Source organism: Mauremys mutica, chromosome 11 (assembly GCF_020497125.1).
Source record: "Mauremys mutica isolate MM-2020 ecotype Southern chromosome 11, ASM2049712v1, whole genome shotgun sequence".
NCBI lineage: Eukaryota > Metazoa > Chordata > Testudines > Geoemydidae > Mauremys > Mauremys mutica.
The window spans coordinates 39,356,806-39,381,964 of NC_059082.1; the positions used below are offsets into that span (position 1 = coordinate 39,356,806).

Genomic DNA, 25,159 nt, shown 5'->3' on the forward strand with positions numbered 1-25,159 from the left:
TCTGGGTCTCCCCTCCCCAGGGAACCCTCACCCTCTATCCCCACCTCACCTCAGTCTATGGCCACTGCCAGTCATCACCTAGCCCCCATTCCCTGGGACAGACTGCAGTGTAAATGCCACTCATCACCGGCAAGGGGGGTTTGGACCTGCTGCCTCTGCCTACTCTTGGGCTGCCCTCTGCAACCCCAGTACCCTTTCCTTGGCCTTTAACAAGATCTGCAGCCGGGGGGGTTTCTAGGCCGGAGCATCCCAGCCCCTCTGGCCTTCCCCCAGGCCTGCTCCAGCCTCGGTACCCTGCTTAGCTCCTAGCAGCCAGGCCCATCCCTTTCCACATCTAGAGAGAGAGTGTCTGTGCTCCTGGCCCACTGCCCTCTTATAAGGGCCAGCTGGGCCCTGATTGGGGGATTGTTGAACTGCTGGTCCAAATATATTTATTATTCTTACTTTACCATAGAATTAAGCCTGCAGCCCCAGAGTTCTCTGTCCCCGGTGGGTGGGGGGGGGCGCGGCGCAGCTTCTCTCTGGCTTCGAAACTGGAGAGAAGCCGTGGGCCGGCACCTGCCGGGGACAGAGAACACTGGAGCCCGCAGCCTGCAGTTCCGGAGAAGCCAGAGAGAAGCCACGGCCCCGTGCCTGCCGGGGACAGAGAACTCCAGGGCTGCGGGCGTCAGTGTTCTCTGTCCCTGGCAGGCGCGGGGCCACGGCTTCTCCCCGGCTTCTCCGGGGCTGCAGGTGCCAGTGTTCTCTGTCCCCAGCAGGCGCCAGGGCCTGGCTTCTCTCCAATGCTGGGCACTAGGCGGGCCCCGCGCCTCCTGCAGCCCCAGAGTTCTCTGTCCCTGGCAGGCATGGGGCCGCAGTTTCTCTCCAGCTTAAGCCATGGCCCCGCGCCTGCCGGGGACCAACAACACCGGCGCCCACAGCCTGCTTTGAAGCCGGAGAGAAGCTGCGGTCCCGCCCCTACAGGGACAGAGAACTGCGCCCACAGCCTGCAGCCCTGGAGAAGCCGGAGAGAAGCCGCAGCCCCGTGCCTGCCGGGGCCAGAGAACACTGGCATCCGCAGCCTGCGGGCCCAGGAGTTCTCTGTCCCCGGCAGGCGCCGGGCCGCGGCTTCTCTCCCCTGCTGGGCACCAGGCGGGCGCACATAAATGCCACGGCAGGCGCCATGGCGCCCGCGGGCACCGCATTGGGGACCACTGCTGTAGACAATGGATCGTGTGATGCAGTCTGGACGAAAGCTGGAGGCATGTAGGTAAGTATAGCAGTCAGTAGGTTTCCGGTACAGGGTGGTGTTTATGTGACCATTGCTTATTATCTCTGTAGTGTCTAGGAAGTGGACTTCTTGTGTGGACTGGTCCAAGCTGAGGTTGATGATGGGGTGGAAATTCTTGAAATCCTGGTGGAATTCCTCAAGGGAACTCCTTCCCATTGGTCCAGATAATGAAGATGTCATCAATGTAGCACAAGTAGAGTAGGGGCAAAACACCACCCTATACCGGAAACCTACTGATCACTATACTTACCTACATGCCTTCAGCTTTCATCTAGACCACATTAACCGAAGCATTGTCTACAGCCAAGCTATAAGATGCAACCACATTTGATCCGATCTCTCAGACAGAGACAAACACCTACAGAATCTCTATCAAGAGTTCTTAAAACTACAATACCCACCTGGTGAAGTGAAGAAACAGATTGACAGAGCCAGAAGGGTACCCAGAAGTCACCTACTACAAGACAGGCCCAACAAAGAAAGTAACAGAACACCACTAGCTGTCACCTACAGCCCCCAACTAAAACCTCTGCAGTGCATCATCAAGGATCTACAACCTATCCTGAAGGACGATCCCTCACTTTCGCAGACCTGGGGAGACAGGCCAGTCCTCGCCTACAGACAGCCCCCCAACCTAAAGCAAATACTCACCAGCAACTACACACCACATATCATAAATATAAAGGGAAAGGTAACAACCTTTATGTATGCAGTAACATAAAATCCCTCCTGGCCAGAGGTACAGAATCACCTTATCTGTAAGGGGTTAATCAGGTCAATTAACCTAGTTGGCACCTGACCAGAAGGACCAATGGGGAAATAAGATACTTTCAAATCTGGGGGGGGGAGGTTTTGTTTGTGCTCTCTTTGTTTGTTCCCTCTTGGGACAAAGAGAGAGACCAAGCAGGTAAACCAGCTCCTAAAAATATCCTGAAATGATACATCTAAAATTACAGAAACTGTAAGTAATAGCAAGGAAATGCGTTAGATTATCTTTTGTTTTAGTTTGTGAATTTTCCCTATGCTAAGAGGTAGTTTTATTCCTGTTTTTTGTAACTGTAAAGTTGAGTCCAGAGGAGAGTCCTCTGTGTTTTAAATCTTTTATTACCCTGTAAAGTTATCTTCTATCCTGATTTTGCAGGTGTGATTCTTTTACTTTTTTCTTTATAAAAAAGTTCTTTCTTTTAATAACCTGATTGATTTTAGTGTCCTAAAGATAAAGGGGGTCCGGTCTGTACTTATATTAAAGGCAATTGGTATATTAGTCTCAAGCCTCCCCAGGGAAAAGGGTGAAGGGACATGGGGGGATATTTTGGGGAAAAGGGACTCCGAGTGGTCCTTTTCCTGAATCTTTGTCTAAATCACTTGGTGGTGGCAGCAATACTGTCCAAGGACAAGGAAAGGATTTGTGCCTCGGGGAAGTTTTTAACCTAAGCTGGTACTTATAAGCTTAGGGGGTCTTTCATGCGGGTCCCCACCTCTGTACCCCAGAGTTCAGAGTGGAGAGGGAACTCTGACACCACACAACAAAAACACCAACACAGGAAGCAAACCCTGCAACAAACCTGGATGCCAACTCTGTCCACATATCTATTCAAGGGACACCATCATAGGACCTAACCACATCAGCCACACCATCAGGGACTCATTCACCTGCACATTTACCAATGTGACATATGCCATCATGTGCCAGCAATGCCCCTCTGCCATGTATATTGGCCATAGTGGACAGTCTCTATGCAAAAGAATAAATGGACACAAATCTGACAAAAGGAATTATTCAAAAACCAGTAGGAGAACACTTCAATATCCCTGGGCGCTAAATAGCAGACCTAAAAGTGGCAATTCTTCAACAAAAAAATGTCAAAAACAGACTCCAATGTGAAACTGCAGAACCGGAATTAATTTGCAAACTGAACATCATCACATTAGGCCTGAATAAAGACTGGGAGTGGTTGGGTCATTACAAAACCAACCCTAATTTTCCCCTACTGTTACTCACACTTTCTTGTCAACTGTTTGAAATGGGCCACTCTCATTACCACTACAAAAGTTATTTTTCCTCCCTTGGTATCCTGCTGTTAATTGAATTGTCTTGTTAGACTGACCTCACACCTGGTAAGGCAACTCCCATCCGTTCATGTATTTATACCTGCTCCTGTATTTTCCACTCCATGCATCTGATGAAGTGGGTTCTAGCCCACGAAAGTTTATGCCCAAATAAATTTGTTAGTCTCTAAGGTGCCACAAGGACTCCTCATTGTTTTTGCAGATACATAGTTAATATTCCTAACTTCAGATACAGAAATGATACAGGCATACAAATTGGATAATCACATTCAGTAAATCATAACCTTTCCAATGATATCTTACATGAGCCATCTTGCATTAAGTATATCTCACTTATGTATGTCATTCATATCATAAGCATATTTTCATAAGAAATGTCACATTCCAATTTGTAAAGCATGATTTTTTGCCTCTAACGATCTCTTTCACTCTTTTATTTAGCCATGGTGGCATTTTTTGGGTCCTCTTACTGTTTTTTCTTTTATTTGAGGTAAACATTTAATTTGAGCCTCTATTATGGTGTTTTTAAAATGTTTCCATGCACCTTGCAGCATTTCACTCTTGTGACTGTTCCTTTTAATTTCCATTTAACTAGCCTTTTAAACGCTACTGTGGTGGAGTTCTTTGGTATCCCCTCCCCACACCCAAAGATGTTAAATTTAATTACATTATGGTCACTATTACCTAGTGGTTTGGCTATATTCACTTCTTTGCCATGACAACTGAGACTGAGATCCACAGTTTGTCTCAAGCTTTTGGGCATGAAAATCCTCTGCATACCACCTCAAACAGATGGACAGACAGAGAGGGAGAAACCCGCACTAGAGCAATACCTAAGGTGCTTTATCAACTGCCATCAAGATAACTGGTTCTCCCTCCTGCTTTGTGCCGAGTTCTCATATAATAATGCCGACAAGGCCTCCAAGGGGCAGAATAGTCGTCGTCTTCTTTTTATTTTATTTTGCAAATTATGGATTCCACCGTGGCTTCCACCCAGCCTTGCCAGAAGCCTCCCCCAACGTAGCAGCCACCAACTGGATCCAATGCACTCATCATATTCAGGCACTTAAGGACCACCTTGAAGATGCGAAAAAGGACTACAAGCAGTAGGTGAACCGTCAATGCCGGGAAGGCTCCGACAGTGGGCTGTTTGCAGGCAAACACCAGCCTACAAACAGGCCATTGTGCAAAATAGACCACCTGTTCCTCACACCATTCTGGATCTGTTATCAAATCAACACCATCACCTTCAAACTGCAGCTCCTTCAGTTCCTTAAGATACATCCTACTTTCCATGTATCCCTTCTGAAGCCTTACACAGAGGATTCCTTTCCCAGCTGGTTCCAACAGCGACCCCCACCCCCCATACTATGTCCAAGGGCATGAGGAAAATAGTCCATGCTATGCTAGGCTCTAAACTGCAGAGAAGGAGACTATTACCTCATCCCTTGGGAGGGATGAAAAGCGAAGTGTGTTCCTGGGAACCTGCTGCCCATGTTCATGCCCTGGAACTGGTAAAAGGGTTTTATCAAGACCATCTGGCCAAACCAGGCCTGGGGCCAACCCGGAGGAAAGGCACCCCTGAAAGGGATGACTAAAGCAAGGATCCATGGGACTAGAACCTGGGAATCCGGAACCTGGCATAGCTGATGTTCCCACATCACCACCAGGAAGCAATGAAGAGCCACATCCAAGGAATGCTGTGATATTAGGCGCTGAAGAAAGTACTGTCCAAAGAATCCAGAGGGAAAGCAGCACCCAGTGGTGTTCCGATTGGCCTGTGCTCACTATTTAACACTGGCAGGACAGGGAGGCAGGAAGTTATCTGGGCATCCATGCAGACTTCTAGTCTGCAGCAACGCCAGACCTCACCTTGCTTTCAGATCTCCAGCTCCAACTCTGGCCTGACTGTGACCCTGACTCTTGCCTATTGATCCCAGCTCTAACAATTACCTGCTTGCTGACTGTCACCTCACGACCGCTTTCGCCTTGTGGACACCAGCCCAGCTGTGCCTACTAGGCCAGACTGCCTACGCCCCAGTCCCTTACACGAGCAAAGCCAGGGAGTGGGGCATGAGCAGGCATCCAGTGGAGGGATGCTTCGTGTCAGCATCAGGGCCACAGCACTTGGGAGCAACAGCAGAGACAGCATGAGAGTAAAGGGGGTTGCAGGTGCCTGTAGCTTTCAACGCTAGCGGAGGGGTGAGCCAAAGGCAGAGCAATCCTCACACCCGCCACTGCTGGGCGCCTCCTGCCTACGCCCACGTGGCTCCATTTGCCCTGGGCAGTGCCTGCACAAGCCAGGCTGTGAACCCCAGATGCAGCAAGGGTCCCTGGGGTGGGGGCACCACAGCAGCTGCTCCACCGGGAAGCCTGAAGCAAGGCCGGGCAGGCAGGGCCCGGCCAGGAGGGAGGGGCAGGCTGAGTGCCCAAGGAGCTGAGGCTGATCTCAAAGCTGCCCCCCTGCCTTAAGGCAAACACCCTGCCTGGCACAGGCCACCCGGGTGCCAGGAGGTGGAAGTGACTGACCCCCAAGCCCTGCAGCACTCCAAGAGCCTGACTGGAAACAAAGCGGTAGAGGTGGAACCTACCACGGAGCCTTACACAGCCTCTCCCCCACGGAGAGAGCTGGACTGACCCGGTGGAGCCACCCAGCAGTCCTCAGAGCAAACCTGCCACAAGCCTGAGTGGAAGGGGCTCCACCTGCCGGGGGGCAGCTGTCTTGGGAGCCACCCCATGCTCAGACACCAGCACTTCCCAGCCTCCTTTGTGCCTGGCTCATCACCCGCTCCCCCAGTGACAGAGACAAGCAGACACAGCTACCAAGGCCAGTCAGTCAGTTCTGGGGCCCAGAGCAACTTTGCTGGGAGGAGAGGGGAAGGGTAAATCTCCAGCGGCCTGCACCTCCTGGCCCTGAGCACACAGGGCCCTCTGCAGGAGGAATAAAAATCAATGATTTTAAAAAAGAAAAAAAAATGTAAATCAGATTTTTTTATTTTCTCATTTAAATGCTAATAATTTTTTCTTTTTAAAAATAAACCTGTTTAAAATGAAATCAGAATTTAATACAAAATATGATTCGGCCTGAACTTCTTATAACCTCTTAAAACGTGTAATTAAAAAAAAAAACTGAATCCATGAGCCTCTATGAAAACACTGAGCTGCTTTTCTATATAAAGAAAGAATCAGAGGAAACACCTCACTTTTGAGGTCAAGCTTCATAAATAGGGCGCATAGGTCAGCCTACACAACTTCGCAGCCTGTCTAATTTTCAAGAGATTTTGGTGAGACTAGGAAATTTAAGCTCCAGTCACTTTCACTCTGGCATATTTGAATGTTTTCCCAGGCTGACCTCAATTAATCAGTTTAATTCACTGACTACAGTTAACCCCTCTGTTTCATAAATCATTTAGTTGTAAATGCGAAACATGTTTTGATAAGAGAAGTCAATGTATCCAAAACTCTGAAGGTTGTTTTACTTCAAAATACATTTTATATGCTGTGTTGTGTGTTTAATTAAATTCCAGTTACCACACTAATGCAGCTAGATGTGATAACATGAGCAAAAAGTTCATTATCTAGTAAATAAGCAATATACCATTTCCCAACATACTAAAAACTAACTAAAAAAGTTAATGAGAATGAAAATATGAAGCTATATAATTGTTTAAATAAATGTATCTAGTTATAGAGTACTCTCCTAGGGAGTAAAAAGCTGTACCAAATCTAGCGTAAAGGCTCTATTTCGCTGTAAGTCAACACGTTTTGATAGTTAAAGCAACCTATGAGCATGCACTGTTCTTTAGAAAATAACTTTATACAAGTAACTGACGCACAAATGGAAACGATGATTTAAATCAATCCAGTCTGGCCCTCTGCCAGCAAGCTGAGCTAGCTCTCCAAGAACAGCCAGCCTCTGGCTTGCATCAGGAGGCAGGAAATTTGCTATCATTGTTCTCTGGCAGCTCAAAGCCATCCTAGGAACAAGCAGCGTACAGCACTTCCTAGCACAGCGCCTGCCCAGCCACGCTCTATTTACAGCCATTTCCTAAACGCAGGGCTCCCAGCTGGCTAACCAGCACAGAGCTGAGCACAGCCCACAGAGCTGAGCAGCACGCAGCTCAAAGCAACATGGGGAGGAAACCCATGGCTCAGCTTGCCACTAAGAAGAGACCGGGTTTACCACAGCTGCTGGGCCCTGGGACCATAGCCACAGACTCACCACGATCAGAGCTGGAGTAGGGCCCACAGTCAGCTTATGGGGGCAGGGCAGGAATGGGCCATAGGGCGCATTCCCCAGCCAAGCTAGAAATTGCTAGAGTCAAGCAGCTTCCAGCCACTGCACAAGAAGCACCCTGGGTTTTCAGCAGTGCCTAGAACCCAGGGCTGTGGGAACTGTGCCCAGACAGAGGAGCCTGCACGTCCCTGCCGCATCTGTTCCACAGACAAGAGGTGGCCTGAGATGGTGCTGGTCCTTTCGCAGTCAGCAGGACAAAGTCCAGTGCTGGTCAGACCTTGACTCCTGGAGGCCAAAGCCCAAGTCACTAGCATAATGAGGTGGGGAGACCCGCCAGCCACACAGGATGTGTGAACACGGATCCTTAAAGAACACGCAGGGGCTGATCCACCCTCTCACCATTAGGGGTCAGTGAGACAAGCATGGGGGCAGGTTACCCCACATCTGGTGCACTCCGTCTGCAGCTGCTGGCGCAGGCCACTGAGCTAGATGGACCTCGGGTCAGATCCAGTCTGGCAATTCCTGTAGCCCTAGAAACGGGGCTGAGTAACAGGGGTGGGGAGTTATGTCTTATAAACATGCATCCCATTCACATCAGATGTGCAAATACACAGAGACCCAGATACAATCCCCCTCCCTCTGTTACACACACACACACACACACACGAGATGTCTAACCGTGCTGTAATCACACACCCCGACTGCAATGTGCACACGCTCTCAGAGGCAGGTACACGCGTGGACATGAACAAACAGTCAGACATGCGCACACCACACAGGTGGGCATGGACAAACACAGACATGCCCAGAAGCAAGCGTTTACACACAACCCTCACTCTGCCTGTGCTCCTAGAGAGTGAATCTTCCTTGATCAGCCTTCGGGAGGAAGCACAGGCCTGGGGTTTCCCAGCACCCTTGGGGCTCTGAGAGCAGAGACATTGCATTTGCTTTGTGGGAGATGCTCAGGCTGTCTGGCTCATCCAGGCCACAGCGGCATCTCAGAGCTCTTTATGGTGGCAGTAAAGTTACAGCCAATAAGGCAGCTTCCTAGCAGGGAGAGGAGCCACATCTGTTTTCTTGAAAGTTCAAAGCCTTTCCTTTCATGTTAGTAATAAATTGTCACGATGAGCTGGGCTGCGTGAAAGCCAGGAAGGCAGGTCAGGGGCTTAGCTGTGAGCAGGGTGGGGGAGGGGATGCAGTGTCTAGGCAGGCAGGCTCCAGCCCACCTAAAAGCAGTAAGGTTCAGAACCCACATCTCCTTAGGGATGTCCTGGACAGCTGCTCTGAACAGGCCCGCCAGCCTCAAACCCATCATGAGCATCGAGTGTCACTGGCAAATGCAAACCACAGCAGAGACTCTGAGGTACAGAGATTCAAAGGCCAGAATTACCCTCCCTGTTAAAAATTTACACTGAATTTCCAGTCCAAATTAGTCTAGTTTTAACTTCCAGCCATTGGATGGTATTAGACCTTTCCCTGCTAGACTGAAGGGCCGACTCGTAAATATTTGTTCCCAGTGGAGGTACTTATAGACTGTGATCAAGTCACCTCTTAACCTTCTCTTTGTTAAACTAAACAGATTGAGCTCCTAGAGTCTATCACTAGAAGGCAGATTTTCTAATACCCTAATCATAATCACGGCTCTTCTCTGAACCCCCTCCAATTTATCAACATAATTCTTGAACTGTGGGCACCAAAACTGGACTCAGCATTCTGGCAGCAGTCCCACCAGTGCCAAATACAGAGGTAAAATAACTGCACTGCTCCACTTCAAGATTCCCCTGTTTATACATCCCAGGATGCATTAGTTCTTTTGGTCGCAGGGTCACACTGGGAGCTCATGTTCAGCTGATTCTCCACCATGCCCCCCAAGTCTGTTCCAGAGTCACTGAAACAGGACAGAGCCTCCATCCTGTAAGTATGACCAACATTCTTTGTTGCTAGATGTATCCATTTACACTTAGCTGTATTAAAATACACATTGGTTGCCTGTGCCCAGTTTACCAAGCAATCCAGATCGCTCTGAATCAGAGACCTGTCTTCTTCATTATTTACCACTCCCCCAGTTTTTGTGTCATCTGCAAATTTTACCAGTGTTTTCTTCCAGGTCACCGATAAAAATGTTAAATAGCACAGGACCAAGAACCAATCCCTGTGGGACCCCCACCAGAAACACACAGACTTGATGACAATTCCCCATTTCCAGTTACATTTTGAACCCTATCCGTTAGCCAGTTTTTAATCCATTTAATGTGTGCCATGTTAATTTTATATCATTCTAGCTTTTTTAATTAGAATGTCATGTGGGACCAAGTCAAACACCTCACAGAAGTCTAAATCTATTTTGTCAACACTGTTATCTTTATCAACCAAATTTCATTTAAAAAAAGATACTGAGTTAGTTTGACAGGATTTATTTTCCATAAACCCATGTTGATTTGCATTAATTACATCACCCTCCTTTATTTCATCATTAATCGAGTCCCTACCGCATCATTATCTTGCCCAGGATCAGCATCAGGTTGACAGGCCAACAGTTACCTGGGTCACCCTTTTAAACCCCTGGCACATCATCAGCTTTCTTCCGGGACCCCATCTTGTGCTTTATCTGTCAGGGCATTGATCCATACATATTCAAGATAGTTTTCTTTCCAGTTATCACTGACTTGGAAACGGTGATGCCATTTTTGACACAGAGAGCCACTCCCCCTCCCCTTTTGCCCGCTTGATCCTTCATAAATAGGTTATAACCATTGATTTTACCATTCCAATTGTGCGAATCACCCTGCCAGGTTTCAGCAATACCAGCTCGATTGAATTTATGCTCATAAATGAGCAATTCCAATTGCTCTTGTTTGTTACCCAGGCTCCTGGCATTGGTGTACACATAATTCAAGAATTTCCTCCCTTCGTTTCCTTTGGTTCCTTAATTAATTTTGTTCTCAACTTGATTTTGTGCTGAGTGCCTATTTCTTCCCTCTCTTACCCTCCCCTTTTGCTATTAGTTTAACCCACACCTGACTACTCTAGCCAGCCTGTCCCCGAGATTGGTCCCCTTTCTACCGAGGTGGAGGCCATCCAGCCTATACAGCCCCCTTCCCCTAGAAGGTGGAGCAATTCCCATAGAACCAAAGTTCTCCACCCTGCACCACTCACCCAGCCAGCGGTTCACTTCCAGAATCTTCAGACACGGCCACTGTGACATGATATGCCCCATTCCCCCAGAACCTCAACAGCAGGGAGACACAAATATAAGGGGAAAGACCGTGGCTTCCTCACCTCCTTCATGGGCTTCACTCCAGCCCTTCCACTTCATCCCCAACTGATACCCAAAGGCGATCCGGATCCCATCTTCTGCATACTGTTGCTCCAACATAAAGCTGTAGCAGTGCCCTCAGCAGCAGGAGAAAGAATTACGCCGCCACCGCACGGACTGTGGGGCAGTCGGTCGATATCATAGACACGACAGCGCATGAGGTCACTGAGGAGGTTAAGTGTGACCAGGGGAGTGGCCGTCTAACACTTTCACTGTAAACACTCCAGTATTTTGGAAGACCTCTGATGCCTCCATGGCTTGCACCAGGGCTGTGAAATTCAGCAGAGGGATAGCCCTGGGGTAGGGAGGTGCCATTTGCTGAGTCCACCTAAATCCAAGCAGCTTGGGCTGAGTTACCAGCTGCTGAAAATAACCATTTCTCATCCGCACTGTGCTCACTATAGCTTGGACTTGGCTTGCTGCCAAAACCCCTGGGCTCCATTAACCCCGCACACACATACATGCACACCTGTGCGCACACACTGTCACTGAGCTGCACAGAGCACCTCCAGAGCGCTTCACAACCCTAATAATTGAGCAAAGAGTTCATACCCCACTGAGCAATTACCAAGCTAGGAACAGAGTCCAGGAGTCTAACACAGCAGCCCCACTTTCTACGGCTTAGCCACCCTGTGTCTCAGACAGCATCTGCCAAATCTAAGTGTGGGGCTATGCTGCCTGTAAAAGAGGGCTACTTGTGCAGATGTAATCCAGTCAATGTGTTGTGCATCTTCTCAAAGTGGCTGATCCACAGAGGATAACAGTCTACTCCTGCAGCCAGCTACTGGAGTCAGTGCTGTATCTCCAGTGGTAAGAAGTCTATGCTGAAGGTCCAGAAGGACCAGCCTTACTGATGGGAGCACGAATTACAGCTGCAACAGAAAGTGGTTTGGTTTTGGGGAGATTTTTTTTTAAACTAGGAAATTACACACAAAATCTATGTTAAAAAGTTATTTAAATTGCAAAGCTGAGCATTCGCAGTTAGGAAATGCCAGAATGTAGGTTGGCCATTGAACTTTAATTCAAAAGCCTTGCTTGCATGCATTATGACAGCCTGTAATTACACGATCACAGACTATTCTTTGCAGAGGCCCCCTGCCTCATTCACTACGCAGGCTGGAGCTGCTGTGGGGATGAATCAAGGCTGTGTCATGAAGGAGGCTGTGTCCTGTAGGACCCCTGCCACGTCTGTTGCAGAAGTTGGAAGGCATGTAGTGAACAAAGTGCAGGATTAAAGATGAGAAAGGATGGCCCCATGGCTGTGGCAGATGAATGCTAATGAGAACGGATCCCATCCCTGACTGTCACAGAGCTCCTGTGTGACACTGGGCAAGTCACTTGCACCAAACTTTTCACGGGTGATCACTAGTTGTGTGCAGGAGCGGCAGAAGGTCCCTAAAAGTGGGGGGCCACTGGCACCCGAACTGTGGCCCCGCCCGCCACACCACCCCTTCCCCTGACGCGCTGCCCTTGCACTGCCAAGGCCCTGCCCGTGTGCTGCCCCTTCTCCCTAAGCCCCCACCCTAGCATCACCCCCTCCCCAGAGGCCCTGCGCCCATGCTACCTCTTCCCCCCAAGACCCTGCCCCCCCACTCACTCCTCTCTGCCCCCTCCCCTGCATCGCTCGCTCTTATGGCCGGTAAAAGCGGGGGGGGGAAGGCTCCCTGGTCCCCCTGTTCTGGTGTCTCTGGTTGTGTGTGCCTCATTTATGGGCATCCAGCTCAAGACACCTGGAGGGTTTGCAGGAACGAGCACAGAGCTTGGAATCAGGAGGCCCCAAGTTCGAATCCTGCCTCTCACTGGCCTATTCCGTGGCCTCATGCACTTGACTTTGCCTATATGTCTGCACCCCCTCTGTCAAATGAAGATGGCCCTTCCTCATCTGCCTCTGGGGACGGGAGGGTTAATTAGCCTCTGTCTGTATAGGGTGTAGAACTGCTCACTGCTCTGACACACCAGGCCCTCAATGCCACCTGTTGGATACTCAGTCACTGAGGGCCCCAAATGTAGTGAAAACATGCACCTGAATCTCCATCTGCAAGTGTACCGTCTGGTGGAACCCGAACCTAAACCCACCCCCCTCCGTGAGCGTGCACACGTGTGCGCACACACACACGGGTGTTGAGAAGTTACATCCATTAACAGCTGAGCTGCTCTGATCCTTCACAGATGATCAGCAACCCAGAGAAGGCCAGGAGACAATGGATGACAATCCCCCATTCTATGCAGGGTTCGCAGGGGGGTGCAGTACACAAAGCAGGGGCCTCGCGTCACATGTCAAGGATCCAAAGAAATCCTGAGCTTCAGCCCCATTCCCTGAGCCCCACCCATCCTGTGTGCCAGATGAGGCAAGGGTCCCGCCAGTTACAGAGCATATCACAACTCTGACACACAAGGGGGTCAAAGGAAGGTTACCTGGACTACTGCAAAACTGGCATTTTCCCTAGGGCTTTGTGCCCTGCAGGGTGTTCTTTCCTGCATGCAGCACTGCTGGCATGTAAGACATCATGCAGACATGAAGAATCGGAGTGGGGCTGTCACTCCACTGACCAGCTGCACAGGAGGGCAGAGGTCCAGATAGCTCAGCTCCCAAGTGGCAGCCGCACTCAATTGCCTCCTGTTACTGGTACGTGGCATGCTGCTCAGCTCCTGTTGGTGCTGGGACGCTGTCTCGGCCCGAGAAGCTCCCATGATTCGGAGCATGCTGCGGAGGCTCTGCAGGAGCTTGCAAAAGCCCAGCCCTTCCCCAACACAACACATGGTTAGAACAGTCCCATGTTCCTCTCTGAGCCCAGCCCTGCCACTATTCGGGGAGCGTGCTCAGAACTGGCCCGGCCACGGTGCTCTTGGGCTAAGAGACAGGGCTGGCCCTGGGACAGCTCTGTCTGCAGCCGTGCCAGGACAGTCATCCAGCAGCGGGGACGTGGGAGCTGCTCAAAACCGCACAAGGGAGAAGTGATTACCTCACACCAAGCGGGGAGAGCACCAGACTCTGGGCGGCGCACAGGATTTGCCCCTCCCTGATGTAGACAGGACCAAGAAGGTGATGCCTGCACTCCACAGAACTCCCTTGGGTCTCAAGCTTGTCGACACTGGAACGTTCATTGAGATTAAGGTTGGGGGTGTGCTTAAAACACACTGGCTCTTCCAGGACAGCCCCACATGCAGACAAGCCCGCTGGTCTCTCAGGATCTGTAGCTGGGCTCTTATGTCATTCGGGCACTTTTGAAACAACACTCAGTCTGTGTTATGGTGTATAAACATGTGCACGCTCAGCTCTGTTAGCACAACGGGCAGCCTCATCTTGCTCGGCTACTTACGTTCACTGTGTGCAAGAACAAACCAAACCAGACAGAAAGACGAGACAGAACATTAAATGTGTATTTTGCACGCACACACACACACCCTGACACAAATGCACAGGCTCACACTACCACACACATACCAGGTCTGTGCACGTGACAACACACACATCCCATCACCCCAACGCACACAAATAGGCTGGTTTGTGCACTATTTTCATCAGTTCCTGGGAACTGAACTAGGAACCTCCAGAGCTGCTACAACTTGAGATAGAGAACCGGTCTCCTTAGCTGGGGCTTTAATAACTCACATCCTGTGCAGATCAGCACTGAGCAAGACATGGACCACGCGTTCACCGGGGGTTACAGGCACAATCCAACCCAAACACAATATAGCATTAGGGTGCTATATTGTGTAGCACCCTAATGTGCGCACACATATATATATACACACACACCACATTCAACACACACCATACTTGTACACACATCACAGTGCACTTACCCCAACACACACACACCAAGGTTGTGCACACACCCCGACATACAAACTTATGCAAACACTCAAATAAAAGAATCTCATTAATTGTGAACAAGTGACCTGTGTGAAAGTCTGGCCTGCAGAGGGGATACGGAGGGGTGGGCTGGAAGAGCAGCAGCATACAGTGGCTGCACAGCATGCAAGGGCGCACGGGCTGCAGCTGTCTTGAGCAGGGGCCATGGTGCCCTTGCTCCAGGAATATTCAGGGCCTGGCTCCACCAATATTTGGGGCACCCCACCCCCTGCCCCAGCCCAGACCCCCCCCCTGCACCCAACCTCCCTCCCAGAGCCCGCCCCCTGCATCCCCTCCTGCACCTCTGCCCCAGCCCAGAGCCCGCACCCACCCCCTGCCCCAGACAGAGCCCACACCCAGCACCCAACCTCCCTCCCAGACCCTTAGGCAGGTGGGGTGGGGGGGCGGCTGGACTTGGACCTGTTCTGGGCACCACCAAAAATTATACAAACCTGTCGCCCCTGGTCTTGAGTAGGGGGCTTTGTGTCCTAGCAGCAGAGGTCAGAGGTAAGGGTGCCTGTAGAATCTGAACTACAAATGTCCTAACTACTGGCTGTCTGCGGAACTACTGCTACTTCCAAAGGTCCGTGCCAGTTCCCTGATAGTCACCCACTTGGCGCCCAGTCCAGGTAGCCCTGGATACAGCCACCCTTCGCATGGAAATCAGGATTTTGTTTTAAGGACGCTGGCCAGGAGGGTGGGCAGTCAGACTTGTAATGTTAGAGGATTAGCACACAGCACTAACCACCAAGCAACTCCCAGAGCTTTAGATCCCTGGGGAACGGGCAAGAGCGTCCTTGGCTCTTCAGAACCGTCTCCGCCACTTCCCTTTTGGGGCTGACATTTATTACTGTCAGCCTTAGCCCAAAGGGGAACCGCAGGGGCAAGTCAGAAGAGAAGCCGCTGAGCTTTTCAGAGCTGGGGAAATGCAAGCCCAAGCTGCTGTCTGCTCTGAAGGCCATGTCTCTAGCAGCGGTCCCCCTGGAGCAGCTAGTGTTCCTGCGTGTGCGGTACGATCACGTAGTGAACACACGCTCAGGGCTGGGGAGCCATAGGAACTGCAGCTTTTCACTTTGGGGGCAGGTAAAGCTCAGCTGTGAAGGAGGCCGGAGGCCGGCTTTTCCACGCAACACGGCTTCTAGAGCAGAAGGGTGCAGGGGAGCATTGCCCCGGTACCATCACCGTGAGCCAACAGAGCTTGGGTCATGGGTAGGGCTCAGCTATTGGCCGATGAAGTCACATGAGCCTATCGGTTAAAATGAAGCTGCCCAGAGAAGAAGGTAAGGGTGGAATGGGAGTAACAGCCTGGCAGGTCCCTATGACTGGGTCCGGGTCTTCCCTGGGCGGGTCCTATGCAGTGTGAGAGACGTCAGCCCCTTGTCTTCAAGAACGTTCCCACCTTCGCCACCTCCAGGGAGCTGCCCCCAGGGGAGACCCCTCAGAAATAGGTCTAGTGGAGACAAGACTGGGAGGGCCCCACTCCCCTAGGGCAGGCATCCCCAGTGCTCGGGGTGGTGGGGGAGCGGTTTCGAGACATAGCTTCTCCCACAGAGCCACCAGACCATAAGCCATAAAGGGAAACAGAATAGCCCAATGCTAGGAGAAGGAGTCAGGACTCCTGGTGCTATCCCCACTTGTGCCAGTGACTCACCATGTGACCCTGGGTGCAGCACTTCACTCCTTTGTGCCTCAGTTTCCTCATCTGTACAAAGGGGCCCTTGACACTGGCTCCACAGCACGAAGAGAATGCAGGAACGCTCGCAATGCACTCTGAGATCCTCAGAGGGGCAGGGCTAGAGACAAGCAGGAAAAACCTGCCCCTGCAGACAGCAACCTGCCACACCGCTCCCAGAACCTTTCTCTTGTGTGCCCCCCACTGGCAGCATCACGCCATGGGGCCAGAGGACACCCAGGAGCCTCCTGACATGCCCAGCACCACCACAGACATCTCCTTGCGAAAAGTGCCCTCCCCCAGCACCAGGCAGAGTCATTCCCTGTGGGCAGCACTAAGGAGCCAAGCTGCTATTCACAGCCTACCAGGGCAGCTGCTGTCAGCAGCCCAGCAAGCACCCAAGGAAGCCAGCATCCCAAAGGCCACGTGAAGCCAACATCCCAAAGGCAGTGAGCGAGGGTGTTTCTGAGAGAAATCTCCACCCCTGTTACTGGAGCAGGGCCGAGCCAGGCCCCCTGCTCCCCCTCCCCACCGCATGGGAAGGTGTCTCTGGCAGGCCATGCAGAGCTGAGGGAGGGTGAGGTCCTGTTTCGAGCTGCAGAGCAGGAAGCAGCCTGCAAAGCCCGCCCTGCAGCTCGGAGGACAGGCTGCGTCCCACACAAGCACAGAGTCCTACCGGTAATTCTGCATTATGCAGGGAGGCGAGGCGGCTCGCCTGGGGACAGGAAACTGCACCCAGCTTACCAGGCAGAGTGGGCGAGCTATCGCATTCCCCAGAAAAGCACATGCTGGGCACAGAGAGGCTGCCAGGCTGGTGCCCTCTACCCCTAGACCTCCTGAAGGCCCAAGTAGCATCTCCATAATCACTGCCAACTACACACCTTCCAGCCGAATGTCTGCCACCTCCAGCACTGGGGGTGCCAGCCCTGTCCTGCAGAAATAACCCCCCAGCCCCACACACATCCCAAGCAGTAACTTTTCCAGTGCTTAATTTGTGCCAGGGCTGAGCCCCAGCACCTCTGGACTTGACAATTGCTGCATCAGTTATCAATGTAAAAAACTGCTTGAGCCCCGGCACCTCTTTCATTACAAATTAAGCACTGCCTAACCCCAAGGGCTGATGGGCATAGCTGTTGCTGATGCACACACATGCCATCGCTAGTGACACATTGCACTCCTGAGATGTTCTGTCCCTCCCCGCCCAGCACTTCCTGCTCACGGCCCCTGGGGTGGCACAGTGCACCCTATGCAGTCACAGCAGAGCCAGTGCTGCCAAAGTGCTCTCACCAGCCTGCCTGAGAAGCAGCTCCCAGACCACTTGAGCCTCTTCCTGCAGCCCCAGCACTGCAAGCGGCTGCATTGGCCATGCTCAGCCAGGCCTCGCAGCCCCACTCTCGCCTGCTGCTTGTGATTATCGCTCCCCACACGCAGCACATCTTCCTCCTCGGGTCCCTTCCCGTCCTCCCTGCTCAGCAGGCCTGTGAATTTCATTAGCAAGCAGCTCACTGTCGGATCCTTAACGAAGATGTTAAACAAGCCCTGAGTGAGCTCCAAGCAACCCCTGCAGCAGCTCACCAAGCGAATGCCATGCATTGCCATTAGCACTGTGCTGGCTTCACCCCACCTCTGCTGAGCCCTCATCTGCGCTCACAGGCCAGCTGATCAGACTCCATCTGCCAGAGCAGCTCTTCTCAGCCTGCTCCTGCTCCTTCTCCCTCACCTCTGAACCAAAGTCCTGGATCAGGACATAGCACAGACTGTCCAGGGCACCAAGAAACACTTCCATCGGCAGACAAGGAGGATGGCCCAGTGATTAATGCACTGCCCTGGGACACAGGAGTCTTGAGTTCAGTTCACAGCTCTGCCACATACATCCTGTATGATCTTGAGCAAGTCACTTAGTCTCTCTGGGACTCAGTTCCCATCTCTGAAATTGGGACTCCAGCCTTGGGAAGCAGGATGGGGCTATGCAAGGGAGAATTCATAAAGACTGTGAGCAGTTCAGACACTTTGAGAACGTGGGACAGATAAATACCTTCCAGAAACAGAAAGTCCAGAGCCTTCACTGCATCAATTCCAAGACAGACCCTGCCCCCACCCAGGATTACAGTCACACTGACCTGAGCCTGCCTGCTGAACAGAGGGCAGTCCAGGGAGAAGCCGAGATGAGGCACCTGGCCACAGGCTCCATGCCAAGGCCACATTCCCTGCTGGTTTCCCATTTCCCTTACTCCTGGTGATCTGCCTGGTGTCTCATCCAGCTTTATAGCCTCTCCCTGCAGAGGAGAGAGTCGGGGTCAGAGCCCTGGGCAGTGGGCTCAGTTGTGCAGGGGATCGGCCCGCACCAAAGCATGTTCCGTGGTCTTGCCTTGGTGAGAAGCTGCCGTGCTGGACAGGTACCCAAGTGACCAAGCCCAGTGAGAGGGTCTGGAGTGACCCTATGGGGGATTCCTGTGACTGGTAACACTGTGCTCCAGAGAGTAGGATTCGGGCAGGACCACTCCTCCCAAAGACATGAAGGAATCTCCCATTTCTCCTCAGCCCTAAGTACAGGTCCTAACTCCCAGTCCTCATCTGCAGACAGGGTACAGCAATGAAAGAGCCGGTGGGGGTGCTGCGATCCATCAGAATGGATGGGGCAGCACTGATGCTGTGGGGGCGCATCACCGTAACTCTACAGCTTCCCAGAATCTAAAATCCGGATACTGTTTTCCTGCATTCCTAACCCCTTCTGGCTCCTGTGACCGACTCTGGCCCAGGAGTCACACCAAGAACACATCTCAAACAGGACTTCTATTTAGAAATGTTCATCTGCGGCTTCTGACACGATATGCAATGACCCATGAGAGTCCCATAGTGCCAGCACTAGCTGTATGCCAGGGGTCGCACACGAGAGCGATGGGAGGCTCTGGTTAATAAGAGCTTGTGATTGTACAGAAGAGGGGAAAGAGGTCGGAGACATGACCTGACGTTCTCCGGGGTCCCAGGCTGGAGCACCTTCCTGGGTGTTTGGTAGAGAAAGACTGGTCTTGCTGGCACTCACAGAGCTCTTTGTGGCTACAAACCCCAGCTGGCCCTGCAGAGTCAACAGCTTTTCACTGTTTAGGTCTTGGAGCTGGTTCTTGGTGTCTGGCACTGGATCTCAGCAAAGGCAGCGCCTTCCATGGGCACTGCCTTCTGCCGCCCTACATGGCCCCAAGAAAACAGCACAGGCAGTTGTAATTTAGAAAACAGATCTGGGGGGAGGGAAGGGGGCTATGCTGCATTTCAGGACCCCCTTGACCAAACAATCCCAATTCACACAACTCTCTGTCCCAGCCATTGGGCTGCCATACCAACTTGCTAACTGAAGCTGACATGCAACGTCGGATTGGAGTGGGGAGAAAATTGGGCTTTCAGCAGAAACACTGCTGCCTCCTTTCCTGCGGTGCCGCCACTGCTCCTGCTTAATAAACGAACCAGCCTGGGAAGGACGGGTTTTCATTTTCATTCATGCATGCAAGAGACTTTTCCACTCCAATCTTCAAGCTGGTTTCTGGGTTTATCTACCCAGGAAACGCAGACAAATGGACCTCGTCCTAGAATATCGCCAGGGACCCCCCCCCTCACTCCCACAAGCAGGGGAATCCTACATTCTGCAGCAAGACTCCGCGGCATTCTGGGGCACCAGGCCTGGGAGCCTGTGGCAGGTTCATTTAAATCAAAATGTCAGGTTTTAATTAAATAGGAAGGTGAATAATGCAATCAGTAGAGTACCCCCTCGTGTTATTTGGATATTACATCGAATGCTTCTTACCCTGCGGCTCCCCACCCTCCAAACAAACAAACACACACACACACACACACACTGCACAGCCTAACTACACTGCAGCAATTGTTATGGGGTAACCAGGGAGGAAGTTTAGCTGAATGTTTCTGCTACAATGACCAGCACTGAAATAGTTAACAATGGTGACAATTAATTTGTCATCTTTAGGTTAGAGACTTAAACTATCAAGAGGCATGAGGCGGCTCCCCCGTCTCAGAGAGACTGTGTCAGGCTCTCTGCAAAGTCAGGCAGATGTTACTGAACACGTAGTACTCAGGGCACCTTGTCAACATTATCTTCACAACCAGGACTAAAAAGGGTTAGTCTATTAAAAAGAAAGCTCAGATTTGGGAGCACAACCTGTGATATCTGCAGTCCGAGCAACACTGTGATACAGTCCTGCATGCGCTGGCCTTCCAGTACAGCGGCAGCCTAAAACACCTCTGATCATTCACTCTGACTTCCTGCATCGAGAGGCCAGACAACCTCACCCAGTGAACTCTGTATCAAGCTCAACAGCTGGTGGGTGAGCAACAGTGGATCTTTAGTGAGAGACACTCAAACCTGCTGTAAAGACTCCAAGCGATCAAGAATCCACCACAACCCTACTCCCATGGTTAATTACACTCACCACTAAAAATATGCACTGTATTTTCAGTTTGACATTGTCTAGCTCAGGGGTCGGCAACCTTTCAGAAGTGGTGTGCCGAGTTTTCATTTATTCACTCTGATTTAAGGTTTCGCGTGCCGGTAATACATTTTAACGTTTTTAGAAGGTCTCTTTCTAAAAGTCTATAATATATAACTAAACTATTGTTGTATGTAAAGTAAATAAGGTTTTTAAAATGTTTAAGAAGCTTCATTTAAAATTAAATTAAAATGCAGAGCCCCCTGGACCAGTGGCCAGGACCCGGCAGTGTGAGTGCCACTGAAAATCAGCTTGAGTGCCGCCATCGGCACGCGTGCCATAGGTTGCCTACCCCTGGTCTAGCTTCAACTCCCAGCCTCTCTCTGCCTCTGGCTGCTAGATTAAAGAGCCCTCTGCTAGCGAAAGTCTCCTCCCCGCACCATGAGTTAATCGTCTCTTATCCTTCTCTTTGAAAAGACAGACTGTGCTTTAGTCTCGCATTATAAAGCAGATATCCTTTGCTGAACGCTCTCCAATTTTTCAACTTTCTTTGTGAAGTGTAGCCCCCAGAACCAGGATCTAGTAATGGTCTCACTAGTGCCATATACAGAGGCCATCTCTTCTTAGTATTCTGTTAAAAAAATCCACCCCTCTCCCCACAGATTCACATGGGGAGCTCATGTTCAGTTGACTATCTACAATGATCCCTAAGTCCTTTCCAGAGTCCCTGCTTTCCAGGATACAGTCCCCTATCCTGTTGGTATGGCCTGCACTCCTTCGTCCTAGAAGCACGATCTTGCATTTGGCTGCATTATAATGCATGCTGTTTGACTGCACCCTGCTTTACTAAGCGATCCAGGCATCTCTGTCATAGGGACTGGTCCCCTTTGTCATTTACCACCCAACCAATCTTTGTCTCTGCAAACTTCCTCAGCAATGATAATTGGTAAAGAAATTGAACAGCCCTGGGCCAAGAACAGACCCTTGCAGTGCCCTACAAGAAACATCCCACTCATTGCTGATTGTTCATTAACAACCAATTAGCGAGCTCTATCAATTAGCCAGTTTTAGTCCATTTAAAATACACCCTCTGGATTTTGTAGAGTGCTTGTTTAATCCAAATGGCATGCGGTGCTAAACCCAAGCACGTTATTACATCAACACAGTTACCTCTATCAACCATACTTGTCATCCTGTCAAAGGGAGATATCAAGTTCATTTGACAAAAGCTGTCTCCCGTGAAGCTGTGCTGATTGTCTTTAGTTCCGTTTACTGGCGGAGATCAAGTAATCAGTGGTTCCACAGTGTAGCCCAAGACTGGTGGCAGGCTGTCCCAGCTTCCTGTCCCATTTACCCTTCTTAAATACTGGCATGACTGTGGCCAGTCTCAGCAAGTCTCCTCCTGCCCTCTCTCAGGGGTTTGAGCTTCTCTCTTCCCCAGGCTGGGATTATTTCTCCCCAACCCAGCCTCTCTGCTCCCTCCCATGTTACCCCAGGAGTCATTCCGTTGCTCCTGCTGAGCCCCATGGTGCAGAGCAGGGACAAAATGATGGAAGCCTCATCTCCCTGTGCCCGGGCAGTCCCTGCAAGATCAGAGATAGAGGAGGCTGCCCTCCAGGCAGTGGCAACACACTGCTAGGGAGCGTATGTAGAAGGAGGCAGAGCGAAGAGGGCAGGATAGTGGCGCTGTCCTGCCTAATTCCAATCCCTGAGGAACTGGCACAAATGCCATGAAGTTCAACACAGGACAAACTCCCCAACAATGTAGAGAATAAAGCTGTCCATCGCTTCACACCCTTGACGCCCTGCCTGGACAGAGCACTAACGCACCTGCCTGGTCAGGATCAAACACAGCCTCACCGCACCGGCAGATGGGGCATGACACAGACGAAATGGGGGAGCTCTTATGTTACTGAGCATAGATTAAAGGAAAACCAAAGTGTGACAGGCTGCTTGGCTCGCTGCAAGGGATAATGCTGACAGAGCTAACCGTGCAGCACTGAGCCTGCTGTAGGGTGTAAACCAGCACTCGGGCAGGGACAGTACCCGTCTTTGCACTGAGTGCACTGCTGGGAACAAACAAGAATACAGTGGGGATGGAAACGGGGACCAGCACATGCAAAATCAGGGCTTCGTCTGCCACTGCACTAAGCCCGGGGGCCATGGGCCCAAGGCACTTGTATTTCATCCAGCACACTTGCCCTTCTGGGGAATCTACCTGTTTAAGGTGAGCCTGCCAGAACCGCCTCTGCCTCACACAGGGAGCTGCCGTTGACATTTGAGTGGCATGTTCTTGCTGTCAGGACAATGGATGGAAGGCGTGACACTTACAGCACTAGCTCACACATAATGCTCTGAGCTATTTCGGCACAAGTACAGCTCTTAATGAGATCTCAAACAATGGGAGGCAGCGTCCCTCTGTGGAAAGGCAGCTCTCAGATTGCCAAAAGGAACCCCACTTGGCCAGGAGAAGCCTCTCTGCCAGGGCAACAGCCCTCAGCTCAGCAGCTGAAAGAGACAAAGCCATACCCCCTCAACCACCTTCCTGTACGCCAGGCTGCGCTCAGCAGCATACAGCAGGCACAGGGGGCTCTGGCAGCTCTAAGTCCCTCTCACAGCGGGCCAGGCAAAAACAGGCCTGGCCCCAAAGAAAATGAAGAGGTGTGACTGGTCAGTGACTCTGGAGTTAAGCCGATAAGGAGGGGCTGTTGCAATCCCTTCTCAGACCCATCTTCCCGGGCAGACCTGTGCATCACTTCCAACCGCCAAGCCCACATGTCATCAAGCAGTGACTCACTCTGAGCCCCTATCTGGCAAAACCCCTCTGTGCAAGATAAGCTCCGGGCTGCGGTATCAAGTAGCCATTAATGTCTTACCCATGTGTGGCACCTATCCCACTCTGCCCCTGCCAGAATAGACCTGTGTCCCTAGCGGAGCCTGGCTCCAGCGTGGGTACATGGGTGCTGGAACTGGGGGTGCAGCCGCACCCCATGGCTTGAAGTGGTTTCCAGCATATACAGGGTTTACAGTTTGGTTCAATGGCTCTCAGCACCCCCACTAGACAAACTGCTCCAGCGCCCCTGGCAGGTCGGTGGAGCTCCTAGGTCTTTGCTTCAGAGCTGCTCTGCCTGGCGAGCAAAGGGTTAAGCAATCCTGCCGCTCTTGCGGTCTCTGACGGGAGGCGGCCAAGTTAGTGGAGGGTCCCCGCCGCCCGGCCGTGGCGGAGCAGGAGCGCAGTAAACAAACGCGCAGAGCAACATGTGGCCTAGCCCGCGCCCCCAACTCGGCCTCCTTCCCGCAGCTGCCCCCGGCCGCGCACTGCAGCGGGGTCACGCGGGGCGCTCGCTCGCTCGGCCCGGGTCCCGGCCGCAGGGCGCCGCGAGGGGCTCGCTCCCCGGGCACCGCGGGCTGGCTGCGGGAAGCCACGGGCGCCGCGCCCTGGCCGGGGGCTCCGGGCCGGCGAGCCCCGCTCCCGCACTCAGCCGCGAGCCAGCCGGGGACGGGGCGATCCCGGGCAGGACGCGGGGCTCTCACCTGCTCCGGGGCGGGCTCCTCGGGCGCCTTCTCCGCCGCGTCCACCTTGATGAGCCGGTGCTTGGGCGAGCCGTAGCGGGCGTCGGGCGCGAGCCCCCCCGGGCCAGCCCCCGTGTAGGGGTCCTCGAAGTCCCGGTCCCGCTGCAGCTTGTAGGCGGCCAGGATGTCGGGCTGGGCCGCGGCCGGGCAGAGCGGAGCGGCGGGGGCGCCCCCCGGTGGCGGGGGCGGCTGGGGCAGGCCCGCCCGGTAGTCGGGCTTGGGCGGCGCAGGCGGCGCGGGCTTGGCGCTGCGGAAGCCCAGGTGCTCCCGGAGCCAGCGGGCCATGCTGCCCACGCACTGCGGGCCCCCCCCGGGCCCGGGCCCGGCGCGCTCCGAGCCGGCAGCGGCTCCGCTCAGCAGCATCGGGACGGGCGGACTGAGAGCGCCGAGGCGGCGGAGCCCGGAGCCCGGCGCCGGCCGGGGAGGGGGGAAGAGCGGGGGAGGCGGCCAAGGGGAGGCGGCCAGTGCCACCTGCCGGAGCCGTGGCGCCTGCTGCACCGACCTGCGCTGCGCCCCGGTATCCCGCACAGTCCTTCCTGCGTCCCCGGGCGCCCCCGGCTCCTGCGCCCCCCAGTGCCTCCTGCACGCTCCTGTGCTGCACCCTTAACACCCCCCGGTACTTCCCTGCATGCCAAACTGTACCCCCAGGTTCACCTGTGCGCCACTGGTCCCTGCATGCCGTACACCCCAATGCACTCTCCTGCCCCCCTCCCCACATCACACCCTATC

At 52.4% G+C, this 25,159-nt stretch overlaps 1 protein-coding gene across 4 annotated transcripts in view; it reads right to left on the reverse strand.

Moving 5' to 3' along the window:
* The window catches only part of SHF (Src homology 2 domain containing F), a 63,149-nt gene extending 38,371 nt beyond the window's left edge, over positions 1–24,778 (reverse strand). Inside the window, exon 1 of one of the 4 annotated variants that reach the window (XM_044981160.1) lies at positions 24,392–24,772. In XM_044981160.1, the coding sequence (XP_044837095.1) occupies positions 24,392–24,715 (324 nt within the window). In that variant the 5' untranslated portion in view covers positions 24,716–24,772. Of the gene's footprint in view, positions 1–5,931; positions 5,951–10,856; positions 10,992–24,391 lie in introns of those variants that run through there. The other 3 variants (XM_044981161.1, XM_044981162.1, XR_006572625.1) reach the window with 3 other exon arrangements.
* Between the last annotated feature and the right edge of the window lie 381 nt (positions 24,779–25,159).